The sequence below is a fragment of the Kogia breviceps genome, chromosome 2, assembly GCF_026419965.1.
Source record: "Kogia breviceps isolate mKogBre1 chromosome 2, mKogBre1 haplotype 1, whole genome shotgun sequence".
NCBI classification, from domain to species: domain Eukaryota; kingdom Metazoa; phylum Chordata; class Mammalia; order Artiodactyla; family Physeteridae; genus Kogia; species Kogia breviceps.
The window spans coordinates 37189335-37217115 of NC_081311.1; the positions used below are offsets into that span (position 1 = coordinate 37189335).

The following is a 27781-nucleotide window of genomic DNA, read 5'->3' on the forward strand; positions in this document are numbered from 1 at the left end:
AATTATATATGTATACTACAGATAAATTTACTTTCCTGGGTTAAGTTCTTAGTATCAATACTATTCCTAGCAGAGGGTTTCCTGATTAGTGGCCTGATTAGCCACTAAATGAACCAGATGGACAGCAGAGCTGACAATTTGCTGCAAGAACTACTCGAAATTTGTAATGGGTAAGTTTATTTATTACTGAGGTCATTTTAAGCAGGGGTTACTTTCAATATTTTTCCTATGTCCTACTACTTGATCAAATATTACATTTTAAATTTTCAATTATTTTCTAGGTTTAGAGCTAGTGCAAAGTGTATTACCTACTCCAAGAAAAAAATAATTAATACTCTGATAAGAAACTTAATAAATTGTGCAGAAATTTAATTATATTTACTTTTTGTGCAATGGCTGAGAACTTCAACACATTGAGCGTCTCGTCATAGGCAAGAAAACATTGGCTGATGTTGACAATCATACATATTTTCCCTTTACCACTGAAAAAACTTTGAAAATAGTGGGTCAGTTTACTTTCCCTGAAAGGCACATGCTGTTGAAACCTATGGAAAAATTTTTCAGAAAATTATAAGTTAAAACAAATCTCATGAAGTCAGTATGCTGGTAAATTTTACAAAGAAATAATATAGCTATCATGGACTTATATTCTAGGTTAATAATTAGTTCCACCTATAATAATCATTTTCTGTTTATTCATGTTGTTTTCTTTAAATACTACTACTAGTTATAATAGTAATTCTAATACTAGGCAAAATGTAAAGAAAGTCACATTGAATTGGGTTGTGTTTTCTAGTGTAGGCCAATTATGCAATACAATATATACACCTTAACTAGAAATGGTATCGGCTGATTCATAATTAATGCATTAATAAGAATAACATGATATTAGATGCTAAACCAGCATCATCAGAAGCTTACTATCCAAGATGTCTGTTAATATGTATTTGCTATGGAAAATATTGTGTTTACTTGATGAGCCACTGGCATTGACTGACATTTTTTTTTCTATCATTTTTTTTAATCCAAGATCTCTAAGTAATTTTAATTACAACCCATATATAGTCATAAGAAGCAAGTTAAAAACAAGAGAACTTTCTAAAACCAGCAAAGCTGAAGGTCTAAATATTGTAATACTTAATATGCTAATAACATGTTCAGCAACTCTTACTTTGACTTTTCACTGTTCTTCAAAACATTGATACACTTTCCCAGAGTCAATAAAGAAGTGTTGATGTTCCCAGTCTCTCTTAACCTTTCACCTTCATTCTGTGTCTTCATGCTTCGTTCTGAACCAGCAAGATCACATAAAGACAATCTTAAAAAAAAAAAAAAAAAACTTTAAAAAATTCTTCAGAACAAAACAATTCAGAATAATTACAATTTAAAGAATGCTTAACTTACTCACTGACTCGCATTACACGAGGCATTTCCGATTCTTCAATCTGTAATATTCTAATAGTGAATACGCTGTGACTAAAAGAAGTAAACAAAGATCAAATATTATCATTCACTTTTAATTTCTGCATTCTAAATAGGAAAGACAAGCATCTAAATCAACATCTATTTATATCCTAATACTAGCCATAGCTACAGGGCTGCATTCTCCAACTAGCTGTCAGATATTTCAATTCAGTGCTCCGCTATCACCTACATACCACCCAACTACCTAAAACCAAATATCTTATCTTTCTTGCACTTAGCCCCAAATCCTTCAAACCTACTCCTCTTCTTATTTCTATTAATGAAATCATTTATAATAAAGTCTCAATTTGCTTGCAAAGATATTACTAGTTAAAATGGTATTATTTACAGGTAATCTACTTTGAATATATACCTAAAGCAAAGTATACATCTGGCCTAAATACAGGCTTATCTGGATTATATATTTATTACCTTCACTCCACACATGGGGGACAGGGCTCTTTCCCCCTTAAGAGAAAACCTGTTTTAAGTATAAACTTAAAATTATTTTCTTTTGTCTCTCATCCACCTATCCCTTCCATCAAAAACATCCTTCCTTTTTTTTTTAGCTATACATAAACATATATCATACATATATATGATATGTATATCACAAATGATATATGATACATGATATGTATATATCATATATCATAAACATTAAAAAAAATCCTTCCATAGCCCTTTGAGATTTTGGCCCAACTCAGTATGCATACAGTGTCTGTGTTCATGCGGTAGGTAGGAAAAACACAGAGAAAAGTCCACCGTTACAGGCAATTAAAATACTGAGCTTAGATATTTACATACAGAAAGAGTAAAGATACCTCAGACTGAGTGTAAATTAGTAAATCTTATGTTAGAACAAGAAACAGTCCTGATAATCTTATGTGTTTAGTGCTCTTCAGTTTACAGAATGTTTTTATGCCTATGAATTCATTTAATATATCAGAGAACCTACTATCCACTTTAATCTTAAATTAGTTGTGTTTAAATTAGCACACCTCAGGCTTACACCACAGGGTTTTACTCCTTACCTTCTACTGGAAGCATTGTTCAGTTTTGTGAAAGCAACACTCTGGTGCTTTATTCCTAGTTTTAAAAGTCTATACGCTTCTTTGGAATCAGATACTTGAACCCACTGTAGATCTTTAAAAAATAAAGAGGACACATATCAATTTATAAAAACACAGCATTTGCAGTACAATGTAATCTCTTTGAAGATATGTAATCTCTTTCCCAAAGACATATAATAAAATCTTTCTTTTAATAACATGCCCTAGGTATAGTCAACTCAGCTATGCCATACTCCATTAGAAAAGAAGTACACAAGGGACTTCTCTGGTGGTGTAGTGGTTAAGAATCCACCTTCCAATGCAGGAGACACGGTTTCGATCTCTGGTCGGGGGACTCAGATCCCACATACCATGGGGCAACTAAGCCCGCATGCTCTACAGCCCACGCGCCACAACTAGAGAGAAGCCCACGCGTTGCAGTGAAGATCCCGCATGCTGCAACTAAGACCCAATGCAGCCAAATAAATAAATAAATATATTTTAAAAAGAAGTATGCAAAAAGAGGATATTATAATGATTTTCCAGTATTTAAGTAGTACAAACACAGAAAGTAACTGTTCTTAAACAGAATCTGCCAAAGGGAAAATTAAAAATAGGTAAGATTCCTTAGAATTAGACATCCAGAAAAAAAAAAAAAGACAAAATACATTACAGATTAAACCTAGAAAATTACCTAGCTATGAGACATTATAGACTGCAACTCATTTGTGAGTCATGAAGTCAAATTTATTGAGTCACAACTAGCATTTTGTAAAAATGAAGTACAAAATAGAAAACAACAAAGCGCATTCCTTGTAGTAAGGGTAAGTATAATTAATGAAACTTTTCAGTTGTATACATGCATATATATACATATGCAGGTACAGTATCATGATGTTATTAATATGTATTTCCTACTGTGGGGTGTAGTGATTTTTAAAAGGTTGGAAAAACAGCACTATGGAACAGAAACATTTATTGATACATGGCTCCGAAGTTTGAATACTGTTACAAAGCAGCAGAATAATGTGAATACCCACACACACAGCTTTTCCCATCCCCGAAAATCCAATCATTAATACTCTAGCAAATACAACGTTAAACTAGACCCCTTTACCTTCAAGTTTAATTAACATACCAAAACATACTTTCAAAGCACAAACTATTATCTTCATGTTAATAATCAGTATACAGGACTTCCCTGGTGGTGTGGTGGTTAAGAATCCGCCTGACAATGCAGGGGATACGGGTTCGAGCCCTGGTCCGGGAAGATCCCACATGCCACAGAGCAACTAAGCCTGTGCGCCACAACTACTGAGCCTGTGCTCTAGAGCCCACAAGCCACAACTACTGAGCCCGTGTGCCACAACTATGGAAGCCCATGTGCCTAGAGCCCGTGCTCTGCAACAAGAGAAGCCACCTCAATGAGAAACCCATGCACTGCAACGAAGAGCAGCCCCTGCTCGCCACAACTAGAGAAAGCCCGTGCACAGCAACGAAGACCCAACACAGCCAAAAATAGATAAAAAAATAAGAAAATAAAAAATAATTAGTATAAAAATTTTCAATTTCCAGTCTGCTTTCCTATAACAAAGCCTAGAAAGGAATTTCAGAGCAATAAAGTAAAAAATACTCATTAGTATACCTTTTATAAAAGAATAGCCCTTTACATCTTGGGAAAGGCGTAGCATCTTTCTCTTTTGGAATTTAGATGAGACAGGAACAAACAAATCATAAATACATTCATTGTAAATCTCAAAGAAAGAAACCCACACAGAAAATTTTATATTATTATCCATATTCAAGCTCGCATTTTCACAGTCTCTCATGGACTCTTCCAACTCTGGGATATTCAAAGAGTTTGTTAAACTTCCTACAGAAAATAAAAAAGATAATCACAAAATTAAATGAGACAATAGGATAGATCAAGACTCCTGGACTTGAAAAACTAAGTATCCTTAATCTTTTGACCAGCAATGTTAAAAACTTTTTGGACCAAAGCAGATATAAATATTTGCATTAACCACAATCCGCTTATTTTTCTTTTCTTTTCTGCAAATATGCTAATAAAACGTAAAAATAATTTTACGTAAAAATTAAACATAAAGGACAAAGGAAAAATAGTGTCTCTCTCGAAACAACATGAAAGTTAACAACCAGTGAAAGGCACTTATTTATTAAGTCCAATACAACGACTGATATTTCATATAGTTATGTACCATTTTCCAAGTATTACTGTTTATTAAAGAAATTAAATCACCAGAAGTGATTCAAAAATTAAAAGCTTTTCAAATAATCAACATTTTAAAAGTAAATGAGAAAGGAAACCTTACCATAAAGAGTATCATAACTGTCATTATGCATAACAACCTGAAAAAGATTTTTTTTTAAGTTAAAAAACATTGTTAGTTAAGATTAAATAACAAGTTTTTTAATTACTTATCCAAGTAAGTCACCTGCCTTTCATCTACTCAATTCAACGACCTCTATTAATTTCCTTCCTAGTGAAATAATACATTCTAATAACAGGAAATTTGGGAAACTACAGAAAATATTAAAAAGAATATCATCATATATAATCACTGCCACTCAGAGGCAATTCCTAGTAAAATTTCAATGTATTCCCTTCTATATTTTCCCCCATACTTATTCCATTGTAAGCTTTTTCTCTCTATTATTAAAAATTATTTGTAAACATTTGGTGGCTGCCTAACTGAAGAGATGTGATGTGAAATGACTTAACTAAATAATACTAAGATAAACATCTTAATATATTATTTTTTTCTTCTGTAATTTAATTGTTCCCTTAGGCTATATACCTAAATCTGAATTGGTGGATGAAAATATGAACTTTTTTTAAAGTTCTCACTCTTAGTATAGTATTGCCAAATTGCTTTGGAGAGACACATTGTACAATCAATATATGAAAGTGAAAGTGTGTATCTCACATCGTACACCTGAAACTTCTATAATATTGTACATCGACTATACCTCAATAAAAAGAACTTTTTAAAAAGTGCATATCTCAAGTTTTTAAAATTTTAATAATTTCATAGGCAAAATAATATTTTGTTTTAACTAGGTAACTTGTTAGGGAACTTTTTTTCATTATTAATGACTTTAATTTCCTCTATGAATTATCCATGCAATTATCCACCAATCTCCATAAATTTTGTTAAAATACTCACTATTTTACTTGCAGAGACCATAATCATGGATTCTGAGGTTTGCTCTCCACTGAGCAACGATATTTTACTACCTTGAAACACTGATTTCTAAATTACTTTAAGAAGAAAATCCCCATCAGTGTTTTTGAATATATTTATAAAGACTGTTAGTAGTTTTTAACAATTTTAAATAGATAAAATAAATGTCTGAAAGCATAACACAAAATCCACAAGGCAAAGAAGGAATAAATAGACACGTATACTTTATTAAAAAAATTTTTTAATAAAAAAACTATTAAAAAGAAGAAAGAAAAGAGGAAAAAACATAACCTAACAGATAAGACACGTGAATTAAGGTAGTAAGAGATTTACGACATGTTAAATGAAAGAGCAAGTTACAGAATGTCTGTATAATAAAATCTCATTTTTGTTAAAAAAAAAAGACCATATCCTACATATAGAGAAAAAGATATGAAGACATATGCAACTATATATGACTATGTTTGTGTGTGTATATATAGACACATACAGAAAGCTCTGTACATAGATTTTTTTGTGTGTACAGAGAGAAAAAGATCAAAAAGGATATTTCATATCTGCTAATATTGGTTTTCTCTTCAGGAATGGAATTATAGGAAATTTTCACTTTTATTTTTCACATCCTCTTGTTTAGATTTTGTGTATACATGTTACTTTTACGATTAGAAAAAAGAATTTTTAAAAATCATTATATAGAAAGTTGCTGTTTCTACAGCAACCAAAAAAGATTTAAGAACCATTTACATTTGTATTGTTTAAACATTTCTGCTGTTTGTACAGTATGAAATAAGAAGAGAGGACTTCAAAAAAGCTTTTAATACTTTTCTCAAAAAGAAAAGACAATAGCCACAAGCACCACAAAACAGTCCAATATAGGCTGAAACAAACTAAAGAGATACTAAAAGGTCAGGATTATGTATATTTTACATACTAAAATACTCCCATACCTCTTTAATTTGCCGAAGCAATGCAATTTTGCTAGCTACTTCTTCTTTCTCTTGGTCTGGTGATAAACGTAAGTATTCTCTGGACCTATGTGGTTTAAGGGTCATCTTTGTACACAGTCTTTCCTTAAGACTATCAAATAATACATTTAAAGTTCGAGGTAGAATGCCAATATTTTCTTCTGTGCCTATGAAAAGAATTTTTGTTTTATACTCTCTTAGAGTACAAGAAAAGAGGAAAAAAACATTCTTGAACTACCAAGGCTCCTTTTATACCACTAACAGGCAAGAGTAAAAAGCTGAGACAAAAGTGAGAGAAGTTGAAGAATGATTACTCCGTTTTCCATCATTTTGGTCTTCACTGTATAATTGACATTTTATCAACTATTATTCTGATGCAAAACCTGAAATTTTACATTCAGATCAGGTTTTAAGATTGGCTATCATTCACTATCACAAAGTATAAAAGTAAAATAAAATATAAAGTGTTTCCCTGGTTATCCATGCTTAATTCCCTATGTCACATCAATCCTTTTTCTGAGGTTTTTTTTAAAAATTTATTTATTTATTTATTTTTGGCTGCGTCAGGTCTTCGTTGCTGCACACGGGCTTTCTCTAGTTGCAACAAGAGGGGGTTACTCTTCATTGTGGTGCGTGGGCTTCTCACTGCAGTGGCTTCTCTTGCTGCAGGGCATGGGCTCTAGGCGCGTGGGCTTCCGTAGTTGTGGCACACAGGCTCAGTAGTTGTGGCTCACAGACTCTACAGCGCAGCCTCAGTAGTTGTGGTGCACAGGCTTAGCTGCTTCGTGGCATGTGGGATCTTCCCAGACCAGGGCTCGAACCCGTGTCCCCTGCATTGGCAGGCGGATTCTTAACCACTGCACCACCAGGGAAGCCCCCTTCTGAGTTTTTATCATCATGTAATTCTCTACATATGGGTAAAGTAGTCAATCTGAATTAAAAACCATTGGCAATACACATTCAATATGCTATTACTATTGAAAATGGAGCAAATGTGCTAGGCAATGGAAACATAACTATAAGAAGTATTATGAAAATGAGTACATTATTAGTGCCTCTTTTTTCCTTTCTAGCAAAAATAAAACTATTTACCTTGAAATGTATAAGTCTTTCCTGAATTGGTTAGCCCATAAGTAAAAATCAGCCGACTTTGTCCTTTCAAGAGGTCTTTAACTGGCTGTAGAATGCAACCCTGGAAGAATTCCTTCTGTGTAGTTTCTGGGCCAAAAACCTAAATAAGCATTTTTTTAAAAAACTCTTTTTAGAATATTCAAGTTATTATTCACAATGAGTTCTACCCTTTCATGTTTTTAATATTTAAAAGATTTGTCCTACAAGATTAATTCTTAAAATAGTTGCCATATCCCCAATTCCTACAAATACACCTGCTAGTTTAACTACTTTCAAAAAGCTTTCAAGATAGAAATCTGACCCAACGAATAACTTTTCATCTAGATTTTGAAAAGGATACTTCCCTCCACCAAAAAAAAGATTTCAAGAACTCTACAAAGATTTTCTCACTTCCAATTACACACCTGAAATTTGAGTCCTACCATTGAGAAAAAAAATATCAGTACCTAAGATCTAAGTTTCACAAGCACAAGATGTATATAGTTCATTATATACAGTTAGGTAGCAATTTAGCCTAAGCCAAGTTTCTTTTCCTGAAAAGAAAAATCTTCCATTTCACATGGGTACCTACCTTGGAAAAACTGAATGTCTGTGCCATCTGCCCAGAGCTTTTCTCACTCAACCGACCAAGGATACTTTGAGGATCCTTCAGCACAACGGTCTGTGAATCCTGAATATACACACAGCCCTAGAACACAAATAAATAAAAACTAACAATAAGTAAATTAAAACAATGGTATTTTGCCCATTTAATGGAAGTAAAACATAATATTAAATTCAACACAAACCTCAGACTCATGTTCTTTTTCTGACTGTGTGAATGGTCTTACTCGAAGACAAACCTGGAGATAATCTTTGGATTCCAAACTGTTTGCCTTAAAAGGAGAAAATATTTTAAAAATAAAAAATATGGCTTTTCAGAGATCATCTTTCTTTAAAGTGCCTGATTGCTATAAAACAATCTGAGATTATACAAAACCTCTAAGCAAACAGTGACTCTTCTGTTTTTAACCATTTTATATGTTTAAAGAAAAACAAATCTGTTTTAAAATAACAAAAATACCACTAAAGACTCAATTTCCTCTGCCTTCTATATTTATACTTGAAGTTTACAATATGCTTCTTTGTCATAAGATACTAACCTTTAAAACCAATACAAATATCAAGGCTCTAAGTCACTAAAACACAGAAGTGTAGAATAAATCACAAGTAACCAGAATAGTCTATTAACCCAAATGCTCAATTCCATCATGCACTTAGAATTTTTTTTGCTGTATGGCATTCTCTTTACTGCTTCCTTTGAGGAAGAAATGAGCTTAGTTCATTTTAAAAAAATAATTTTAAATAAATGTTTTAATGGTTTTTTTAAAAAGGAAACAATGATTTGAAAAACACAACTCACCAAACAAGACACAAGAAGTAGACAATTTGAATAACCCTATATCTATTAAAGAAATTAAATTTACGTTCAAACAAAATAATCCCACAAAAAAACTCCAAACCCTGGTAATTCATTGGTAAATTCTCTCAAACATTTAAGGATATAATCACACAAATTAAAGACAAACTGTTTAAGAAAATAAAGGGAGAGAGAACACTTTTCAGCGAATTTTGAGTTTGCCATAAACTGGTCACCACAACCTGACAAAGATATCCTCAGAAAAAAATTACAAAACAATATCCCTAATTAAGATAGAGGCAAAATGTTCTCCAAAGTGGTTGTACCATCTTCAATTCCTAAAAGCAATGGACGAACATTCTAGTTGCTCTGCATGCTCACCAGTGGGTGGTGTGGCCAGTCTTCTTCATTATAGCCATTCTAGTGGGTGTGAGGGTGGTATCTGATTGTGGTTTTAATTTATGCATTTCCCTTTTGACTAATGATGTTGAGCACCTTTTCAGGTGCATATTGACCCTACGTATATCTTCTTTTGTGAAGTGTCTGTTCAAATCTTTTGTCCATTTTTATTAGATTGTTTTCGTATTATTAACGTGTAATTGTTTTAAATATATTCTGGATAAAAATTCTCTGTCAGAATAAAAAAGAGGCAAAAATCCCCTAACAAAATATTAGCTAATATGTAAAACAGGATAGTACATCCTAACAAAAAATGGTTTATCCCAGAAAAGCAAGGTCAATTTGGCATTCAAAAATCAATTAGGGGGGCTTCCCAGGTGGCACAGTGGTTGAGAGTCCGCCTGCCAATGCAGGGGACACAGGTTTGCGCCCCAGTCCGGGAAGATCCCACATGCCGCAGAGCTGCTGGGCCCATGAGCCAGAGCTGCTGAGCCTGTGCGTCCGGAGTCTGTGCTCTGCAACAGGAGAGGCCACAACAGAGAGAGGCCCGCGTACCGCAAAAAAATAAATAAATTAGGGTACTCAAAAACATTAAAAGAATGAGAAGAAACTTTTATCTCTAATAGATGCAAAAAAAGTGCATTTGAATGATGACATGAATTTGATATATGAAATCAACATCCATTCATAATAAGAATTCTTAGCAAACTGGAATACAAGGGAAATTCCTTAGCCTGATAAGGCTAAGGAATTCCTTAGCATTTATAAGAAACCTATAGGTAACATCATACTTAATGATAAAAGACTGAATCAAAGATGAGTAGCAAGATGAGTAACAACCCAGGGATTTCTGCTCTCACTTCTATTCAACACTGTACTAGTGGTTCTAGAGGTTTTAGCCAATGTAATCAGGTGAAAGGAGGTGGGGGAAGAGGAGGAAGGGGGGGAAGAGAGAGACAGGGAAGAGGAGGAGGAGGAAAAGAAAAAAAAAAAAAGGAAAAGCAACCAGAATGGGAAGGTAGAAATAAAATCATCTTTATTCACAGACAACATGAACATCTACATACAAAAATCTGACATCTTCAACTAGAACTATTAAATGAGTTTAGCAACGTAGCATGATTGGAGATCAAAATGCAAAAATCAATTGTTTTTCTATATGCTGGGAAGAAATAGAAGTTGATTTTAAAGGGCAATACCATTTATGATAACCTCAAAAATTATGAACTACTTAGAGAAAAATCTTACAAAAGATATGAAACACCTATATACTGAAAACTAAAAAACAGTGCTCAGAGAAAGTAAAGGAGACCAAAATAAATGGATATACACCTTGTTCATTATTTGGTAGACTCAATGTTGTTAATATGTCAATTCTTCCAAAACTGATCAATAGATTCAATGGAATTGCAATCAAAACCACAGGAGGCTTTTTTTTTTGGTAGAAACTGACAAGCTCATTTAAAAACTCATAGAGAAATACAAAGTACCTAGGACAGTCAAAACAATTCCGAAAAAAGAAGAAATTTGGTAGGCTAACACTACTACCTGATTTCAAAACTTATTTTAAAGCTACAGTAATCAAAACAGTGGTGTATTGGCAGCCAGACAAAAAGATCAATGAAACAGAATACATAGAGTATTCAAAAGTAAACCTCCACATACAAGGGCATTTAATTTATGACAAAGGTGCAAAGGAAATACAGTACAGAAAGGATAGCTTTTTCAACAAATTGTGCTAGAACAACTGGATATCTAGATGCAATTAACAAAATAGGAATTTTGCTAATTTTGTTAAAATTTTGTTAATTTGTCACATTATATAAAAAATTGATTCTAAATGGATCATAGACCTAAATATAAAATTAAAACTGTGAAACTTCTGAAAGAAAACATAGAAGAAAATCTTTGTGGCCTTGAGTTAGGTAAAGATTTCTTAGATACACCACAAACAGCACAATAAGTAACAGAACAAACTGGTAAAATGGATTTCATCAAAATTAAAAACTTCTCTTCCAAAAACACTTAAGGGATGAAAAGACAAGCCATAGAGGAAATGTTTGCAAAGGATATATCTGACAGACAGATGTATCTGGAAAACATAAAGAACACTTAAGATTCAATAAGAAAACAATCCAATTTTATTTAATGGGCAAAAGATTTAAATCAACATTTCTCCAAAGATATACAAAAGGCAAATAACCACATGAAAACATATTCAACATCTTTAGACATTAGGTAAATGTAAATATCAATTTGATACCAATACATACCTATTAGAATGACTAAAAATAAAAAGATGACCCATAATAACCTGCATAAAATTGAAAGAATAAAGTTGGAGGACTGACAATACCCTACTTCAAGACATATTATAAAGCTACCGTAATCAAGATAGTGTAGCACTGGCAAAAGAACAGAAGCAATGGAACAGAAGAGAGCCTAGGAATAGATCCACATGAATATAGACAACTGATGTTTGACAAAGAAGCAAAGGCAATACAATGGAGCAGACAGTCTCTTCAACAAATGGTGCTGGAACAACTGGACATCCACATGCAAAAAAATTAACCTAGACATAGACTTTACACCCTTCACAAAAATAACTTAAAATATCTGGATGACCTTGGGTTTGGCAATGACTTTCGTGATTCAATGCCAAAGGAATGATCTATGAAAGAAATATTTGATAAGTTAGGCTTCGTTAAAATTAAAGTTTTCTGCTTTGTGAAAGACATAGTCAAGAGAATGAAAAGACAAGCCACAGACTGGGAGAAAATATGTGCAAAAATATATATCAAATAAAGGACTATTACCAAAATATACAAAGAACTCTTAAAATTCAACAATAAGAACACAAACTGATTAAAATGGGCCAAATACCCTACCAGACACCTTACCAAATAAGATATACAGAAGACAAATAGCATATAAAAAGATGTTCCACATTGTATGTCATCAGAAAAATGCAAATTAAAAAGAGATATCACTACACACCTATTAGAATGGCCAAAGTCTGAACACTGACAACACCAAATGCTGTTGAGGATATGGATCAACAAGAACTCTCATTCACTGCTGGTGGGAATGCAAAATGTTACACCCGTTTTGGAAGATAGTATGACAATTTCTAACAAAATTAAACATATTAGTACCATACACTCCAGCAATCACGTTCCTTGGTACTTAACCAAAGGAATTGAAAACTTAACATGAACACAAAACCTGCACGTGAATGCTCATAACTACTTTATTCACAGTTCCCAAAACGTGGAAGCAACCAAGATGCCCTTCAATAGGTGAATAAATAACCACATGAAAACATATTCAACATCTTTAGACATTAGGTAAATGCAAATATCTATTTGATACCAATACATAAAAATATCCATACAATGGATACAGTACATCCATACAATGGAATATAGTTTAGAACTAAGAGCAAATGAACCATCAAGCCATGACAAGACATGGAGGATGCCATGACAAGACGTTAGATGCCTATTGCTTAGTGAAAGAAGCCAATCTGAAATAGCTACTGTATAATCCCAGCTATATGATACTCTGGAAAAGGCAACAATTTGAAGACAGTTAAAAGATCAGTGGTTACTGGGGGTGAGGGAGAGACAAACAGGTGAAACACATGAATTTTAGAGCAGTGAAAATACACTGTATGATACCATAATGATGGCTACCTGTCATTACACATTTGTTCAAACCTACAGAATGTACAACACCAAGAGTGAACCACAATGTAACTATATAGCAAGGACTCTGGGTGATTATCATGTGTCAAAGTAGATTCATCAGTTGTAACAAATGCACCACTCTGGTAGGAGATGTTAATAATGAGGGAGGCTATATGGGGGTAGAGGGTATATGGAAAATCACTGTACCTTCTGCTCATTTTTGCTGTCAACATAAAACTGTTCTAAAAAACAGTTTGTTTAAAAGCAAATAAATAAATAAATAGATTGACAACACCAAGTGTTGGTGAGGACGTGGAGAAACTCAACTCTCCTACAGTGCTGCTGAGAATATAAAATGCTATTATTACTTGGGAAAAGTTTGGTAGTTCCTTAAAAATGATCCAGCCATTCCAATCCTAGGTATTTCTCCAAGGGAAAAAAAATAAAGGAAATATATGTCCGTATAAAGATTTGTACACAAAAGTTCCTAGAAGCTTTGTAATAGCCAGAAACTATCAACACAAATGTCCATCGGCAAGTGAACGGATAAACGAATTGTGGCATATCTAAACAATGGACAATAAAAAGGAATTACCTATTGATACATACAACACGCATAAAACTCAAAATAATTATGCTTAGTAAAAAAAGAGTACATACTTTATGATTACATTTATATAAAGCTCTAGAAGTACAAACTAATGTTTGATCAGCGGTTACTTGGAGGTGTGATGGGAGGGAGGGATTACAAGGAGGCACAAAGACTTTTAGGAGTAATGGAAATATTCACTATCTTGACTGTAGTGACAGTCTCACAAACATATGCATTATGTCAAAACTTGTCAAAGACGATACTTCAAATATGTACAGTTTATTGTATCTTAATTTTACTTCAATAAAGCTGTTAAAAATATAATTTACAATAGCATCAAATGCCATGAAATGCTTAAGAATACATTTAACAAAAGATATTGAAGGCCCCTACAATGGCCTTCAACAAAAGAAGTATAAAACATTGCTAAAACCTTAAAGACCTAAAGAAATTGAGAAATATACCACAATCATGAATTAAAACTCTCTAATATTATTAAAATATCAATTCTCTCCAAATTGATTCATAGATTCAATGCAATCCCAGTCAAAAATCCCAGTAGGCTGTTTTGTAGAAACTGGTAAGTCAATTCTAAAATTTATGAATATACTTACAAAGAACCTAGAAAAGGCAAAATATTCCTAAAAAAGAAAAGCAAAGTTAGAGAATTCATACTACCTGATATCACGTATTATTATAAACCTACAGAAATAGACAGTATAGGCATAAGGATAAGCAAATAGATCAACGAAAAAGAATAATCCAGAAATAGATCCACACATAGATACCCAGCCATTTGATTATCAATAAAGACACCAAAACAATTTAATGGGGAAAAGAAAGTCTTTTCAACACATAATGTTAAAGTAACTAGATAAATGGAGGTTAAAAAAAAAAAATCAACCAACCAATCAACCTGGATCCCTACATCAACTATACACAAAAACTAATTCAAGATGGATAACAAATATAACCATTAAAACAAACGCTCTAACCATTTCTAGAAGAAAATGTTTTAAAAAACCTTCACCACCTTGGGCAAAGATTTCTTAGGACTTACAAAAGAAATCACTGTAAACAAAAAAAAGTTAAATTAGACTTCTTTAAAATTAAAAACCTCTATTAATCAAGACACTATTGATCTGATAAAGGATATGTATCTACAATGCATGAAGAACTCTCACAAATCAGTAATAAGACAAACAACCTAATTTTTTTAAGTAGGGAAATTATTTGAAGAGACATTTTACAAGAGAAGGTATAGGAATAGCCAAGAAATACTTGAAAAAGTGCTTATTTCGGGACATGCAGACTAGAACCATAACAAGGTACTACTACACACTCATAAAATTACCAAGTGTTGGCAAAGAGGTGGAAGAACTGGAACCTGCATACATTGCTGGTACCGGTACAGTCGCTTTGAAAAACAGTTTCAGTTTTCTTATGAAGTTAAATATGCACTTACCATGTGACCCACAATTACTCCTAAGTATCTACCCAAGAGAAATGAAAACATAAGTTCACAGAGAGGCTTGCACATAAATGTTCAGAGAAGCATTATTTATAATGGCCCCAAAATGGAAATCACTCATATGTCCATCAAACTGTAAATGGATATGTGGCATATCTGCACAATGAACTACTATTCAGCAATAAAATGTAACAAATTACTGACACATGATGCGTGATGAATCTCAAAAACGTCATGCTAAGTAGGGATCAGCAAATTTTTTGTGTGTAAAGAAACACTTAATATTTTAGGCTCTACAGGCCCTACAATTTGTCACAACTACTCAGCTCTGCCACTCTGTTGCAAAAGCAGACCTAGAAAATAAGTAAACCAATGAATATGACTTGTGATATTTGAATTTCATATAATTTTTACATCATGAAACATGATTTTTTTTTGATTTTTTTTCTTCAACCATTTAAAAATATAAAAACCATTCTTAACTTGTAAGCAATACAAAAACAGGCAGTGCAAAACCAGGCCATTATTTACCAACCCTTGTAGTGTGAAGGAAGTCTACTAATGTATAATTCTAGCCTAGTAATGTATAATTACGAGTAATGTATAATAATAGTAATGTATAATTATATAGTAATGTATAATTCCATTTATATACCAAGAAGCATTTATCCCTTCCTCTCTTCTTTTCTTTATCTATGATTAAATGAGCTGAAGTAAAAGAGCCTAGAACATGATGGGTATTAAATAATTATTATCCTTTTACCTATGTTCCCTATACTCCTCTTTCCCCCTCCATCTTTCTTTATAAAATGGGTTAGTCCATCTCTCTAAGGCATCGAAATTAATAATCTAATCTGTAATAAATAGAATATAAATGGATTGAAAGTAAATGTATAAGAAAAAGTCTATAAACACAGCAAACATAGTGACAGTGGGTACGGTAGTAGAAAGACTTATTTCTTAAACACTACTAAGTTAATTTTTTTAATCTGCATTATTTTTTAAACTGAGGCCTGCAATTCCTAGGGCCATAGTGGAATATTTTACATTTCTGAGGGGACCACAGCAGTACTTGACCCATGTTGAACACCACAAACTATTAGCTTGAAGAAGTTCAGTTTCAACCTTAGATCACACTATTTCTTTTGATGATGTCATATCTTAGTGAAGCTGGATTTTCCAGTGGTGGTTGTTATAAAAAGCAAGTACCGGGGCTTCCCTGGTGGCGCAGTGGTTGAGAATCCGCCTGCCGATGCAGGAGACACGGGTTCGTGCCCTGGTCCGGGAAGATCCCACATGCCGCGGAGCAACTAAGCCTGTGAGCCATGGCCGCTAGGCCTGCGCGTCCGGAGCCTGTGCTCCGCAACGGGAGAGGCCACAACAGTGAGAGGCCCGCGTACCGCAAAAAAAAAAAAAAAAAAAAAAGCAAGTACGACCCCAAAACAATGAAGAACAGGAAATGTAGGTGGCAGTGTCTAATTTGATTCCAAAGCTTGAGAAGTTATGCAGCACCCAAATGCACACATAGCCCATTAGTAAGTAACCATGGTTATTGAAAACTAATATTTAAAAATTTCATAAGTTATTTTTTTCTCAAATGGCTACTAGGTCAGGGCATAAATAGTCATTAAGATGTCTGCACCTACTATGTGAAAAGGAATTGTTATGTATTTAGGGCACCATGAAAAAATTGCTGAGATAGAAGTTTGCCTTAAACCTACAAAGTTTGGAAAGCTCTGCTTTAGTTGTACCTGTCCACGTGTGTGTGTGTGTGTGTGTGTGTGTGTGTGTGCCCATTTGCACTCAATCATGATAATCAGCATACTTTTCTTGTACTTACCTCAGTGCTTGAAGCAACTAAGGAAAATTCACGAGAGAGGTCAAGCTTAATGCCATCAAAATTTATTTCCGAAGGCCTTGCAACTGGGTCAGCACTGAAAACGTAAGATGGCCTAGGCACCCCATCTTGATTTACATTAGATTCCATTCTGCAAGAATAACAGTAACTTCCTTAGATAACCTTAATAAATCAGCATATAAGCTATTCATAGTTTATAAAGGCTGTGAGTCCAGACCACTACTTCTTGACATGTAACTACATTTCCAAAAGGAAAACATTAGACTATTTCATCTATAACATGATGACCCATGGAAAAGACAAAAGACAATTATTTACAGATTCTAAATCAAATAATACTGGATATAGCCTACCACTACTATTCATGTGCTGCAACTTATGGGTAGATTCAGCCAAAGGGATTTCATGAGTAAAGGTAACCCATAAAGTAAGAGAGTATAAAACATTCAGACTCTGTCTGAAATCCTCTCAGAAATCATATAGTAAGGGCGGAGTAAATTATAACCCTGTGTTATTTTAGTTATTTAGTGTCTTCTGAAGAATGTTACTTACAGACTTTGTAATGTTTTAGCAATTAGGAGTCAGTAATCTGGACAATTACTTTCAACTGAATTCTTCCAAATAATGCAAGTAAAAAGTTAAATAACGTATGTGAACATATTCAAAACAGTACCTTATACATCACAGGTCTTAAAAATTAAGGTGAACATGGAATAATGCATCAGTAAACTATTACAACCAAATTAAACATCAAGTCACTAAAATTAAAGGTAAACTTAGGAGTAACCTTCACTGATAAAATATTAACAGTAAAATATTTACTGAGAATCTACTAGGTGCACAATACCAGGGGAGAAATGGAGAGAGCACTCTATTCTTTGAATATTATGAAATATTCAGAACAGCGACTGCCCACTAGAGTTCCTGGTTCAAGAAGGTAGTTAGTAATGGGCAACCATGGGGGTTAAATAAATGAGCCAAAGACGGCCCCTGTATACTGGCCCTGCATTTACTTCTTCACAGCAGGCCAAGATCATTAGTTCAAAAACCCACTGAGGCGTCAAACTCAAATTTTTACGCATCTGTTTGCTTTACATATAGCCAAAATAAGCTCATTTTTAGTCATTTAGAGCCCAACTGGTTCCCACATCCCATGAAACTGCACCCAACCATCTGCTAGCCACAGATAAAATCCAGGACTATAAGACCCCAAGCCACTGCTACCCTTTGCAGTTCTCTCACATAGTGACTCCCTACTGTGCTGCTGAGCAATATCACTTACACAGAGCTCCCTCTCCTATTACCCCCACCCCTCCCCAATTCCCTTACCCTCTTCCCCTTCTAGGTGACTGGCCCTTCACTCTAGTCTCTGGAAAGTCTCATGCGGTGGGCAACTTCCCAAGCACGCAATCCTGTCAAAGTGCTACCCCAGTAAAGCTCCACGTATGTTACTGCCACCTTGCGGTGTATCTTTTTCCTTGATCAGTCCTGAAACCCCCATATTCAATACAACAGAGCTGTTTTTGATTTTTTCCTAAATTGCAAAAAGAGTTAAAGAAATTACACATTTACCTTCAACAAAACCCAGCAAACTACAAGATCACCCAATCATATAATTAAGTTTAATATCTTTATTGTTTTTATTGTACAATCAGTGATGTAATCAAAATGAGAAAATTACTTAAATGCAGTTTGATAGAGTATTTCAAACATGCAATTTATGGGTGAAAATTAAGAAAAAAGGTGATAGAATAAAAAATAATCACTGATCTAGAATATGGGAGAAAAGTGTGCAAAAATAGGAAAGTACTGCCTTGACATTTCATAACTCAAATTACATAGAAATGTCCAGGAAACTGGAAGGTAAGCTTCAATCTTTGCCTTCAATTAATTTTTGGTTAAAAAGAAAACATACTGATAAATCTTTTATGAAATTACTAAGTTAAAAAGAATATTGTACCTCCTTAAAAAATTAAGGTCACAGTAGTTTGTACGTGCTCATATGTTCAGTTTTCAATGAATAAACTGCCTCTTAACAATTATAAAATTAATGATGTACTATCACTTCCTGTACTTTTAGTTAACATCCACTTATGTGTGGCCTCCCTAACTAGACTAGAAACTTCTTGAGGGCAAGGGCCTTGTCTTATACTACTCTGTATCCCCTACAACAAATTCAGAGATTTATGTAGTGATAAAAACTCCCTGTATAGTGGCTTAATAATAATAAATAAAATCCTCTCTGCAAAAAAAAAAAAAAAAATGGTCTTACTCTTTTCTGATATCATTTTTAGCAACAGCAAGGTTCAAGACCTCATTTCTCATTTCGGAAGGCTGTTCCCACGACTGAGAAACAGAATCTTTTATCTTCTCTCCAGTGAGATTTCATGGTTGAAGACGGATGAAAAATAAAATCTGCTACTGAATGACGTTTCTGAATGTCATCCACAGAATATAGTCTCAAAAAAAGTCTTCACAACTGATAAGTCCTTTACATTATTTTGCAAGCTAAAGTCTCAGGTCTTGGATATCTAATAAAAAGTACACACTGTTATGCTGCTTCGGGGTGAACATGCTACCTTGTTTTAAGAACAAAAACAAACCTGAGTTTGATCACCTTGGGGATTAAAAACAAGCTAACCTATAAGGCATGACCTTTTGTCAATTAGTCCTTCAGTAAGGAATATTAAAGAGCTACACCAGGCAGGAATCACTGAGCCAAAAAGTAGAACGAGATGGGGGAAACCTCCCAAACTGGGGGATGACAGCAGTCATTGCACTCGTCACACACACACCCTTCCGCTTAGCACTGCAAAGCCCAAGAAGGACGAGCCCCCGGGCACCGGCAGCAGCCTGTAAATAACCGCACAGACGGCCACCACAGGGCCCCAATCCCTCCCAAATAACAGCACGTCACTTGCCGAGCAAACTGTTCACCTTAGGGATTCAGGACACCAGATTTGGCAATGGAGGCCTGATCCTCCACGCTAACAGCAGCAACGATAATAAAAATCTTAATGATTGCAAATACTTAGCGCCTACTATACACCGGCACTTTCTAACAGGTTTACATATTATCATTTTATCTTCATAACAGCCCGAAGAGTAGGTTCTATTACCCCCTCTTACAGATGAGGAAACTGGCCCAGGAAGATTAAAGACGTTGCCCTGCGTCACACAACCAATAAGCGGCAGAGACCAGATTTAAATCCTAAAGCGAGCACAACGGCTCAACCCCCAAAGCGCAGCCGGTGGCCGAGGCGTCTTCATTGCTCCGCAACCCAGGTCCTGAGAGTAACCTCAGGGGTGTCCCGAGGCCCGTCGGAAGGTGCTCACACTGCCTGAGACCTTTCCTCACCTCACCTGGTATGTGCGCAGTCCCCCACCTCCTTCCGCGTACCCTCACCTGCAAACGCTGCCCTGCCCAACCTGGGAGCAGCACCGAGTTATTTTCGTTTTCAAATTCAAACGGAATGCTGGGAGTGGGCGGAGCTTCCGGAACGACACCCTGGAGCGCCGCCGGCTAGAGCTGTGGGCTTCCCACCCGCTCCCGGGAGAAGCTTTCAAATTTGGGGGCGGGTCTCGGAATGCCGGGCGACCAATGGGCGGAAGCCGCCTGGTGAGCGGCCAGTGGGCGGAGCTCCCCTGGGGCTCTGCTTGCAGGGCTGGGTAGGGCGCTTCCTCGGGGCTGCGGTGGGTACCACCCTCTGTAGGCGGCGGCGCGGATCTCGGATTCCATCCTGGAGACAATAAAGACGTGGCGGAGGCTCCGAGGTGAGGTAGCTGCCACACTTAGCCCCGCGACTACACTAGGGACCAGCCAGCGAATGGCGGGCCTTGTCCTTGCGGGCCGGAATGGGCTCCGCATCGGGAGAGTCACTTAGAATGAGCGCTGCCCGCCCTCGGATGGTCACTTCCTTCGCTGCATGATCCTACCTGTCGTCCACAGCGGCCGTCGTGGACGAGATACATTTTTCCCAGAAAAGATTTTCAAAAGCATTCGTTCTATTTTTGTTTTTTTGTTTTTGCCATTCTGAAAATATAAAGCAACTACCGGCGTGAGGCGCTGTATTGTGACAGTCTGTCTTCCATGCATAGGCAAGGTCTTTGCAGTACCCGAAATGTAAGTGCCAGTACATCTTATCTGCTTCTTTAAAAGTGATCCTCTTCTTTTGATGCGGTGTTATTACAGTCTAATGACAAGTATTTACTACTTAGGCCATCTCTCCCTGCTGTACTTCATTTTAAAGAAAAGTAACTGCTAACGTTAACTGAGCATTTACCTTGTGCCAGTCATGGTGCTAAGCATTTAAAACTGATTGTCGTACTGATCCTGAGAACAACCCTGTGAGGTAGGTACTGTTATTATGCCCCTTTTATAGGTTTCGAGGAAACTGAGTCCATATGATTAAGTAATTTGCTCAAAGGCATACAGCTATTAATGGTGGAACTGGGATTTTAAACTCAGCTGAATGACTTCAAGACCCACCCTCTCACATGTGATCTTATTTTTGACTCTTTTACTTGGTTAGTAGCATTTGTAGAATAGTACCTGGTTTGATGAGCTTACCGTCTTCCTTTTCTTATTCTATATTTATATTTCCCATAACCCCCCCTTCCTTCTCTAACTTCCCACTGGCTACTTATTCAGTTTGCCTTCTTTATCCACAAAAAAAATCATATTTGTGGTGAGCCAGTTTGGAGTAGAGAAGAGGATGCAGGACCAGGAGTAAAAATAAACAGAGAAAGTAGGTGTAAAAGGGAAGAAAAGAGGGAAGATAGAATAAAACTGTGTTTTACTGTTCAGGTTGGAATTTAAGTCTTTAGGGGCCTCTGTGTCAAAGTCTCCATTTCTCCTTCAGGCACTTCTACCCCTAAATCTGCCCTTCCTGCCATACTTCATAATGCCTTTATTGCTTTTACTAGCTGTTACTGATTTCCAGCTCCAGGTGCTACATTTATTTATGTTCAACAGATAGTTATTGAAAACCTTCCATGTGCCAAACACTAGGCTAGGAGTCAGTTGAAACAGTGGAGGAGAGCTAGCAAAACAGACCCTAAACCTCCAGGAGCTTATATTCTAATAAAAAAGACAAATAATTGAGAAATTACAACTGTACTGAGTGGTTTGAAAGAAATGTTTAGAGCTGTAAGACTATGTCACAGGGGAACCTGAGCAAATAATGTTTGATCTGGATCTCCAAGGGTCATTCGGCATTAACTAGGTTTAAAAAAAGAGAGGAGTAAGCACTCCAGGCATAGAAAATGTAATACCAGGCACAGGGGCAGGATAAATACTATACAAAATCCAATGGATTCTCTGTCTTATTTCATTCTAGCTCCCGGAAGCATTCCACACAGTTTGTTTCATCCACACAGTTAAATGTTTCAGCCTTGAAACTTCACTTGGCCTCTGGGTCAGCAAAAGGTCCTTCTCTCCTTGTTTACTCTTAACCTTACTAGCTGCCCAGCTTAGTCTCCTTTTCTGTCTCTTCTACCTAAGCTCTAAATTATGGGAATCCTCAGAGCTTGGTTTTGAGCTTCCCCTCTCCCCCACCTTTTTATCTCCTCTACAGTATTCCTCTTGGCAAACTCATCAGCTCCCATGGATTTAAATATCTTTATACTGATAACTCCTAAATTCCTTATCCTCCCCAGACCTCTCCTCTGAACTTCAACCAAATGCAAATATCTCATTATCCACTTACCATCTCCACTTGGATGTATAGCAGACATCTCTAACTTAACATATTCAGTATGGGACCTTGATTTTTCATTCCAAAACTTAAAGCCTCTCCTCCCAAATCTCTGTCTCAGTAAATGACACCACCATGTATCTATGCAGTTACTCATGAGAAAGAATCATTTTTGAGTCCTCCTTTTCCCTCACCACTCTCATCCAGCTCATAAATGTATCTGTTGTACTTTTGTGTTATAAGTGAAATAAATACTCCTTTCCCTTTTCATTGCTCCGACCACTGCAGCCTCCCATCTGGTTTACCTGCTTCAGGTCCTGTTCTCCATTCTTTATAGGGTAGGGCAACGAAACCAGTCTTAAAATGGAAATGATCATGTCAGTCCCTAGCTTAAAGCCCTTCAATGAATTTTTAGAATAAAATGATATTTATATGGTTCAATGAAGAAAAGGTGCAAAGAATATACAAAGTATATTTTGTTTAAGCAAGAAGGAGAAATGAGAGTCTACATACTTATATGTATGTATACCACACACCCATTTTTGGCCTATTTTTGAAGGTAGAAATACAAAAACTATAAAACAGAAAATTAGGGCTTCCCTGGTGGCGCAGTGATTGAGAGTCCGCCTGCCAATACAGGGGACACGGGTTCGTGCCCCGGTCAACAAAGATCCCATATGCCGCGGAGCAGCTAGGCCCGTGAGCCAGGGCCACTGAGCCTGAGCGTCCGGAGCCTGTGCTCTGCAACGGGAGAGGCCACAACAGTGAGAGGCCCGCGTACCACAAAAAAAAACAACAACAGAAAATTAGTTGAAAATGGTTATCTATAGGGGATGGGAATATTTTGCAAGGATTAATGATGGGAGTGTGGCTCTCTGAATAAACTTCTTTTTTAAAAAAAGAGGACTTCCCTGGTGGCGTGGTGGTTAAGAATTCACCTGCCAATGCAGGGTACATGGGTTCAATCCCTGGTCTGGGAAGATCCCACATGCCACAAAGCAGCTAAGCCCATGCACCAAAACTACTGAGCCTGCGCTCTAGAGCCCGCAAGCCACTACTGAGCCCATGTGCCACAACTACTGAAGCCCGTGTGCCTAGACCCTGTGCTCCAAAACAAGAGAAGCCACTGCATTGAGAAGCCCAAGCACTGCAATGAAGAGTAGCTCCTGCTTGCCACAACTAGAGAAAGCCCACGTGCAGCAACGAAGACCCAATGCAGTCAAAAATAAATAAAATAAATTTTTAAAAAAGAATTTTGCCTTTTCAAAAAATTAAATCTAAAACAATGGAAATAAAAGCAAGCCCTAAAATTTAACACAAAGAAAGAGATGAACTTACCTGTATATCAAATTGTCAGCATAGCCACACAGAGAGAACTTGTTCAATTAAGTTGAGCGTAGTACTCTATATACTGGAGTTAGGAGTTGTGGGATCCAATGTAAGAGCAAAAGAAGTGCAAAGAAATCAATAACTTGGTTTAGTAGGTTTGATGTTGAAAGTGGTATTGGTTTAGTAATTTTGAATCTGTTATACATGTGTTATAGAAAAAAATCAAAGGAGTAAATATATTCATGTTGTTTGATACCAGGGTTCTCACTGTGGGAGAAGGGAAATAACAAATATGGTATGACAGAAAGTAAGGAAGAACCTCATGATAATGGATTTGAGTTGGTAGTAGAATGACATTATTATTATTTTTTTTTATCTTAATTGGGTCCACTGAGAGGGCCTGAAGGTCTGGAAGCCCTGGCACCCCAGTAACAATGAGCACCCCTAGGACCAAGCCACCCAAATGGTTTCTAAATACCATTTATCACTAAAAGGAACCAGTACTCCTTGGAGAAAAGGCTGATTCCAGGACTGGAGCAGGGAAATTATAAAGTGAGCCTAGAACATTCTTGTCAGAAAGCAAAGAAGTCCTTAGAGATTAATAGGGTCATTTCCAAAGGACACTGGATCTGGCCTAAAGGGGCTTCCACTAACCATGCTTGGAACAATTTGAACATCAAAAAGAATAATGATGGTAATAGATTAAAACAGGTTTACTTTTTTAAGTCCTCTTCGTTAGTGGGGTCAATGGGGGAGAAAAGGACTAACAATGAAAAGCTATTCTTTACACAAGAATGCCAGATAACGAATGCAAAAATAATAATAAAATATTCCCCATATTGCAACTCCCATTGTAAAAACTGACATAGATTAAGCTTATCAAAGAATACTAAAACAATGGATAAAGAATGCTAAACCATTGGCTAAAAGGTTGTTGAGGAGCAGGATATTAACACTATCACAAAGAATCACCCTAGAGATTAACTCTTAATTAGGGGAAAAGGTAACTTTACAATGTAGAGATTTATTTATGAGACATACCTTAATCAAGTGAGGAAACAACATCACCAGTAATGAGACTATCTGTCACCTGGTACTATTTGTGCCAGCAATGTTTAACCTGAATCTAATCATGAGGAAACAATCAGAAGGTAGAGCATCTTACGAGACAACAAACCCAGGCTCTTCAAAAATGTCGGTGTTCGGGAAAGAGAAAATCAAAAGGTGGTGGATTGCTTTAGTCAGGAGACAGATGTTGCTAAATGAAATTCATGAATCTTGATTGGTTCATAGATTTTTTTTAAAGTAACTGCAAAAAACAATTTGTGGACAATTGTGGAAATATAAATATGGACTACAATGTAGATGATACTGAATCAGTATTAAAATTTGGATGTGTGACAATTTGGGACTATGTAGAAGCATGTCTTTGTTTTGGGAATATGTGTGCTTCAGTATTTAGCAGCAAAGTGCCACAGTGTCTGCAACTACTTACCTTCAGAATATTTGGGGAAAAAAATAAAACAAAAACAAAATAGAAAGATGTTAGGGAGAACAAAAGAACAGAGAACAGAGAAAATAGAACCAAAAAAGCAAATGTGGCAAAAGTTAATAATTTGTGGATCTAAATAAAGGGTATAGTGATGAACATTGTGTCACTCTTTCAACTTTTAAAAACAGCTTGGAGCTTTTCTAAAATAAAAAGAAGAGGGAAAAAACTTCCTAATTCTTTACAATGGCCTACCAGTCCCTACAGGACCAGGCGCCAGCCAATCTCACTCCCTACTTTCTTGCCTTTGTGCAGTGAGTTGATCTACTCTGGGTACCTCAAACACACCAGCCTGTTTCCAGCGTATGTGAACCTTTGCAATGGGTTCTGTCCACCTGAATTCTCTCCTCCCCATTCATCATGTTGCTCACTTCTCTTCCTCCTTTACTCTCATCTATATAATATTACCTGCTTAGAGAAGACTTTCTGTCCATCTTATCTCAAATGACCCTCTTTTTTTAATTTACGGGCTCAATTCCATTTTCCTACGTTTTACAACCAGCAATTATTATATTTTTATATTTTTTATAATAATTATTTTATGTCTGGTTTTTGTTGCCATTGTTGTTCTCCCACCTCCTAAAGGTAAGTTCTATGAGTACAAAAACTGTGTTTCTCTTTGTCACTGATGTATCCTCAATGACTCCATAAATACATGGTGATCAAACAAATATTTTCTGAACAATGAACAAAAGCTGATGTGCCTGGGGTGGGTAGATACCACGGAGAGGGACAGGCCAAGGCTAGATCCCACAAGACTTAGTCAGCTCAGTTACTGATTTGGGTCCTTATTCTAAGAACAATGAGAAATCAATGGACTGTTGTAAGCGTGCTCACTATACGATACAATTTGCCTGTGTTTTGAAAAGGTTAATCTGGAACAGAGAATAGAGGCAGCCAAGGAGAATGCCGTTGAACCAGCTAGGAGGCTATTGCAGGCATCCCAGCAAGAGATGACAATAATGTGGACTTGGGAGATGCCGGAGCAGATTCAGAAGACTGGACGGATTTCAGAGGTATTTTTTTCCTATGTTTTCCATTTCAGCACCAGCCACGGGGTTTTCCCGGAGAAACATAGAGCCAGCTTGACTGGGAGATGCTTAAGATTTAATCCCCGTTCCCAGTAATTCCCTTGAAGTGAACATTAGCATAAGATGAAAAAATTGTCAAGTTACGTCAAGCCGATGGTCACAGCCTCTACTGGTAGTAATAGCTAACTTTTTATGTGCCAGATACTATTCTAAGCACTTTACACTCATTCAATCCTATATACCCTATATTTTGTTATTAGTATCCTGCATTTAACTGAGGAGAAAACTGAGACATGGCACTATTGAGGAATAGTAAAGGTATCTGCTACATGGAGGTGTTAGGTTTAGTTCAGGTAATGTTTGTAAAGTACTTATGAAAGTGGCTGGCACATGTTAAATAATAATTTCTTGTATAAACAGTAAACAATGGAATTGGAATTGGATTCTGGGTAGTTTGGCTGTAGAGTCTGTGCAATTAACCACTGCATTCTACTGCCTCTTAAAGTTTGGACTGAACACCCTTGGAATTCTATTAAAAAGACTGGGCTTCCCTGGTGGCGCAGTGGTTGAGAGTCCGCCTGCCAATGCAGGGGACATGGGTTCGTGCCCCGGTCCGGGAGGATCCCACGTGCCGCGGAGCGGCTGGGCCTGTGAGCCGTGGCCGCTGGGCCTGCGCGTCCGGAGCCTGTGCTTCGCGACGGGAGAGGCCACAGCAGTGAGAGGCCCGCATATCACAAAAAAAAAAAAAAAAAAAAGACTGAGTGCCTAGCTCCTGCTGCAAAGCCACCTTCAAACGCAGGACTAACAGGTTTTCAACCCCAAAACTCAGTATGTATTGATTACAAAGGTTTGAATAACAGGTTCAGTGAACATTTATCGAGCACCCGTTACACAACCGGTATCTCTACCCTTAAGACGTCTTCAGTTTAGAGCAAGCCTTTCTCAGTCTG

The 27781-nt window shown here is 36.3% G+C and overlaps 2 protein-coding genes across 16 annotated transcripts in view; one reads left to right on the top strand and one right to left on the bottom strand.

The window, feature by feature from the left end:
- Nucleotides 1–24293, bottom strand: part of KIF20B (kinesin family member 20B) — a 78186-nt gene extending 53893 nt beyond the window's left edge. For 4 of the 12 annotated variants that reach the window (XM_067025069.1, XM_067025065.1, XM_067025067.1 and 1 more), the window contains exons 1-12: nt 20633–20725; nt 17209–17356; nt 8607–8693; nt 8390–8506; nt 7780–7918; nt 6670–6854; nt 4850–4886; nt 4162–4389; nt 2499–2610; nt 1405–1476; nt 1172–1318; nt 383–545 (exon numbers count right to left, since the gene is read on the bottom strand). In XM_067025069.1, the coding sequence (XP_066881170.1) occupies nt 383–545; nt 1172–1318; nt 1405–1476; nt 2499–2610; nt 4162–4389; nt 4850–4886; nt 6670–6854; nt 7780–7918; nt 8390–8506; nt 8607–8693; nt 17209–17355 (1434 nt within the window). In that variant the 5' untranslated portion in view covers nt 17356; nt 20633–20725. Of the gene's footprint in view, nt 1–382; nt 546–1171; nt 1319–1404; nt 1477–2498; nt 2611–4161; nt 4390–4849; nt 4887–6669; nt 6855–7779; nt 7919–8389; nt 8507–8606; nt 8694–17208; nt 17357–20589; nt 20726–24260 lie in introns of those variants that run through there. The other 8 variants (XM_067025074.1, XM_067025070.1, XM_067025073.1 and 5 more) reach the window with 6 other exon arrangements.
- Nucleotides 20853–27781, top strand: part of PANK1 (pantothenate kinase 1) — a 108531-nt gene continuing 101602 nt past the window's right edge. The window contains exons 1-2 of one of the 4 annotated variants that reach the window (XM_067025077.1): nt 20853–21349; nt 26670–26816. Coding sequence is in view for 2 of the 4 variants with exons in the window: in XM_067025078.1 (XP_066881179.1) it covers nt 21317–21349; nt 26670–26816 (180 nt within the window). In the remaining 2 variants the exon portion in view is untranslated. The remainder of the gene's footprint in view (nt 21350–26669; nt 26817–27781) is intronic. The other 3 variants (XM_067025078.1, XM_067025080.1, XM_059054560.2) reach the window with 3 other exon arrangements.